The 3,757-nt window shown below is 49.2% G+C and overlaps 1 protein-coding gene across 1 annotated transcript; it reads left to right on the forward strand.

The window, feature by feature from the left end:
• Nucleotides 1-495: 495 nt before the first annotated feature.
• DDOST (dolichyl-diphosphooligosaccharide--protein glycosyltransferase subunit (non-catalytic)) lies at nt 496-3,475 on the forward strand (the record flags this gene model as incomplete). The annotated part of the gene is made up of 6 exons (XM_009074671.1): nt 496-506; nt 728-838; nt 1,089-1,175; nt 1,466-1,569; nt 2,941-3,035; nt 3,382-3,475. Coding segments are annotated over 6 exons (502 nt in total), but the record flags the coding sequence as incomplete, so codon positions are not given.
• Nucleotides 3,476-3,757: the final 282 nt, after the last annotated feature.

The raw sequence follows: 3,757 nt of genomic DNA on the forward strand, positions 1-3,757 counted from the left end.
GGGGAGCGCGGGGCGAGGGAGGCGATGGGGAGCTCGTGCGGGGGCTAGGGAGGAGCTGGCGTTTACCTGGGGGTGATGGGGGTGTTTGGGGTACACTGCAGGGTATGAGGGAGGGGATGGGGATCTCGTCCTGGGCTGGGGGAGGAGCTTGTGGTCTCCTGGTCAGGCTGAGGGAGGAGATTGGAGTTCCTAGGGGGAGAAGGGTGTGTTTGGGGTCCCCAGAAGACCCAAAGGAAGGAGAAGATTGGGGCCCCCTTGTCAGGATGAGGGAGGGGAGTGTTGTTGGAGTCCCCTGGCCAGGCTGAAGGAGAGGATTGGCACCCCAAGCTGACAGGAGATTAGGGACCCCTGGTGAACAGGGAGGTATTTGGGGTCCCCATGTCAGAATAGGGGAGGAGGTTGAGGTCCCCTGGTGAAGAGGGTGGTGTTTGGGGTCCCCTGGCCAGGCAGAGGGAGGAGGTCTGGGTTGTTTCCCCAGCTGTGCCTGTGTTTCAGGTCTCTGTCTGGTGGCTGTCAGTGAGGTGTCCATGCGCTTTGGGGAATTGATTCCCTTGGATGTATGTGGGAATCTCCTGGCACTGCTCCCAGAAAGCCCCTAAGCCAGTTTTTTTCCAAAACACTGTTTTATTATTGGGGAAATAAACCTCCAGACCCTGCTGCTGCTTTGCTGCTCTGTGTCCCCATTTCATGCCATGCAGAAGTTGTCACTTTTGTCTCGTGGCTGCAGACAGGGGCTTCGATCTCACCTTCCGCACAGCAGATGATGCTGGCCTGTCCCTGATAAAATATGGGGAGTTCCTGTATGACAACCTCATCATCTTCTCCCCATCCATAGAAGGTAAGTGCAGGAGGGGAATGCTCGAGTGCTCTGAGCTCAGCGGCAGTTTTGGAAAGGGATTTCCAAGTGTTTTGTGACTTTAAATTAAATCTTACACTTCAGACTTAGCCAGTAGCAAACTGCAGCTACATCCAGGCCTAATGTGGTTCTTCCAGCCACAGGAGGAATCATTTGGTGATTTGCTGTGGCTTAATTCTGCCAAGGTGTTATTTCTGAGCACTAGTCATGAATTTCTGCTGTGTGCTTTCAGATTTTGGTGGAAACATCAATGTAGAGACCATCACTGCGTTTATCGATGGTGGTGGCAGTGTCCTTGTTGCCGCCAGCTCAGACATCGGTGAGTGCAGGTGTTCCTTGGAGTGAATTAGTTCATTGCAGCCAGAGTTCCTGCAACCAAAATAGTGAGAAAACAGTTTCTCACTGCTTGTTGTGAGCCTCAAGGTTTGTTCTGGAAGGAAATGGGCGATAAATTACTTTATTGACATGGTCAGTGGGAATTTAGCTGGGAATGTGGTGTTGCTTCTGGAAGTTTGGCTCGTAGAGTGTTGAACATACGACCTTCAGCTGAATTTCCTTTTCCCTTTGGATTGTACACAGTGTAAGAGCAAATCCATTATGTCCATGCAGGTGACCCTCTGCGAGAGCTGGGCAGTGAGTGTGGGATCGAGTTCGACGAGGAAAGGACAGCAGTCATTGACCACCACAACTACGACATATCTGACCCCGGGCAGGTGAGCGGCTTTGCCTGCCCCTTTTGGGCTGCTCTGGTGAGAACTGAGAGTTGTGGTTTAACCCCAGCCAGCAACCAAGAACTATGCAGCTGCTCACACCAGCAGGATTGGGGAGAGAATTGGAAGGGTAAAAGCTAGAAAAACTCATGGGTTGTGATAAAGACAGTTTAATAGAGAAAGCAAAAGCCACACACAAGCAAAGCAAAACAAGGAATTAATTCACTGCTCCCCTTGGGCAGGAGTGTTCAGCATCTCCAGGAGAGCAGGGCCCGTCATGCATAACAGTTCCTTGGGAAGACAAACACCATCACTCCAGATGTCCCCCCCTTCCTCCATCTTGCTCTCACTTTATATACTGAGCATGATGTCCTAGGGTATGGAATATCCCTTTGGTCAGTTTGGGTCACCTGTCCCAGCTGTGTCTCCTCCCAGTCTCCCATGCACCCCCAACTTCCTTGCCAGCGTGGCAGTACAGAAAGCGGCAAAGGCCTTGGCTCTGTGTAAGCACTTTTCAGCAGTAACAGAAACATCTCTGTATTATCAACCCTGTGCCCTGCACAAATCCTGAACATAGCCTCACACTAGCACTGGGAAGAAAGTTAACTCCAGCCCAAACGAGAACACTGAGGTGTAAAGCTTTAGGGATAAATCCTCTGTCCTCGTTCTCCCTTTTTTCCTCCACCCTTCTCTGCTCTCCCACTCTCCCAGGAAAGTGGTAAGTAATCCACATTTCCACATTCAGCTCTGCTGCTGTCAGGATCCTTCAGATTGTAGTGTCAGGTTGTCACTGTGTCCCATGCAGTGACACTGTGATTAATGCTGGTCATGGACCCCTCTGAAGTGTGTGTGTGTGGGAATTTCACCTGTGGATGAACCATGTCAGACACAGAGCACGACACTTTGCATGTGGGAAGGAAGATTTTTCAGTCCCAGATTTTCAGATCAATCGAGAGATTTTCAGATAAGTTTTCAGATCAGTGTAGAAACACAATTCTTTCCCCTTAGTGTCATCCAGTCCTTTTAAATCAAACCCTGTGTTAACATCTGAGATAAATACATTCTGCTAATTTTTATTTCAATTAAACCATTAAAACAAGGCGTGGATGTTGTCCTGGTTGAAGGATGAAAGTTGCTAAATACTGGGAAGTAAAACACTTACGTCTTTATCAAAAGGTGTTTTGTATTTCCTTATGGATCAGCATTGATTTCATTTGACCATAATTAAACAAAAATGCTGGGATTTGTTTTTTAATTGAACTGTAACATTAATCCAACAGTTCTAATTGTCTGTTAAAACAGAGTTAACTTTTAATTGAGAGTTGCTTATCATCCCCCCAACATCACCTCACACTGACATCTCATTTCTCCCAGCACACGCTCATTGTTGCGGACACTGAGAATCTCCTGAAGGCTCCCACCATCGTGGGGAAGGCAGCACTGAACCCCATCCTTTTCCGAGGAGTTGGGTGAGCCTGGAGGGGCTGAGATGGGTAATGTTGGGGAAGCAGAATTAAACCAGTGGTGTTGCTGTGAGGTGAGCATAGGCTCAGCCGCTGGGACTCCTAACATCAGAGATCTCTCTTGATTTAAAACAAAAAAGAGAAGGAAACTCTCCAGGGCACTTAGTTGTTGACTTGGGAATGTTTCCTAAGAGAAATGAGTGAAGCTCGACTGTGTCTTGGTGTGTGCAGGTTGTCTCTCCACGTCCCAAGGGCAGGGGGGCCCGTGGGGTTTTGTTGGTGTTCGCAGGTTCCTCTGGGTGTGTGGGGCCCTGGGGGTCTTTGTGCTGCTCACCAGGCCTCTCTTTGCAAGGATGGTGGCTGATCCTGACAATCCGCTGGTGCTGGATATCCTGACTGGCTCTTCCACCTCTTACTCCTTCTTCCCAGATAAGCCCATCACTCAGGTATGTTCCTTTACTTTCTCTCCTATTTCGAGCTCTACTTCCATGATTAAGTCCCTCAAATTTCAGCAACTTGGGAACATCCTGAAGTGTTTAATCTCCTGATTGATTCTGAAAGGGTTTGGCTGTGGCTGCTTCCCGATGTTGCCCTGGGAATCTTCCTCTCTGCTTTCTGTTGGTGGGAAAGTGAGGGACCATGTCCTCTGTGCTTTGAAGGAGAGGCCAGCTTTGATCAAAGCATCTCTCCTGGTCCCCCTCCCAGCCAGAGAGGGCATCCAAATCCCA

The sequence above is a fragment of the Acanthisitta chloris genome, unplaced genomic scaffold (genome assembly GCF_000695815.1).
Source record: "Acanthisitta chloris isolate BGI_N310 unplaced genomic scaffold, ASM69581v1 scaffold44905, whole genome shotgun sequence".
Taxonomy (NCBI): domain Eukaryota; kingdom Metazoa; phylum Chordata; class Aves; order Passeriformes; family Acanthisittidae; genus Acanthisitta; species Acanthisitta chloris.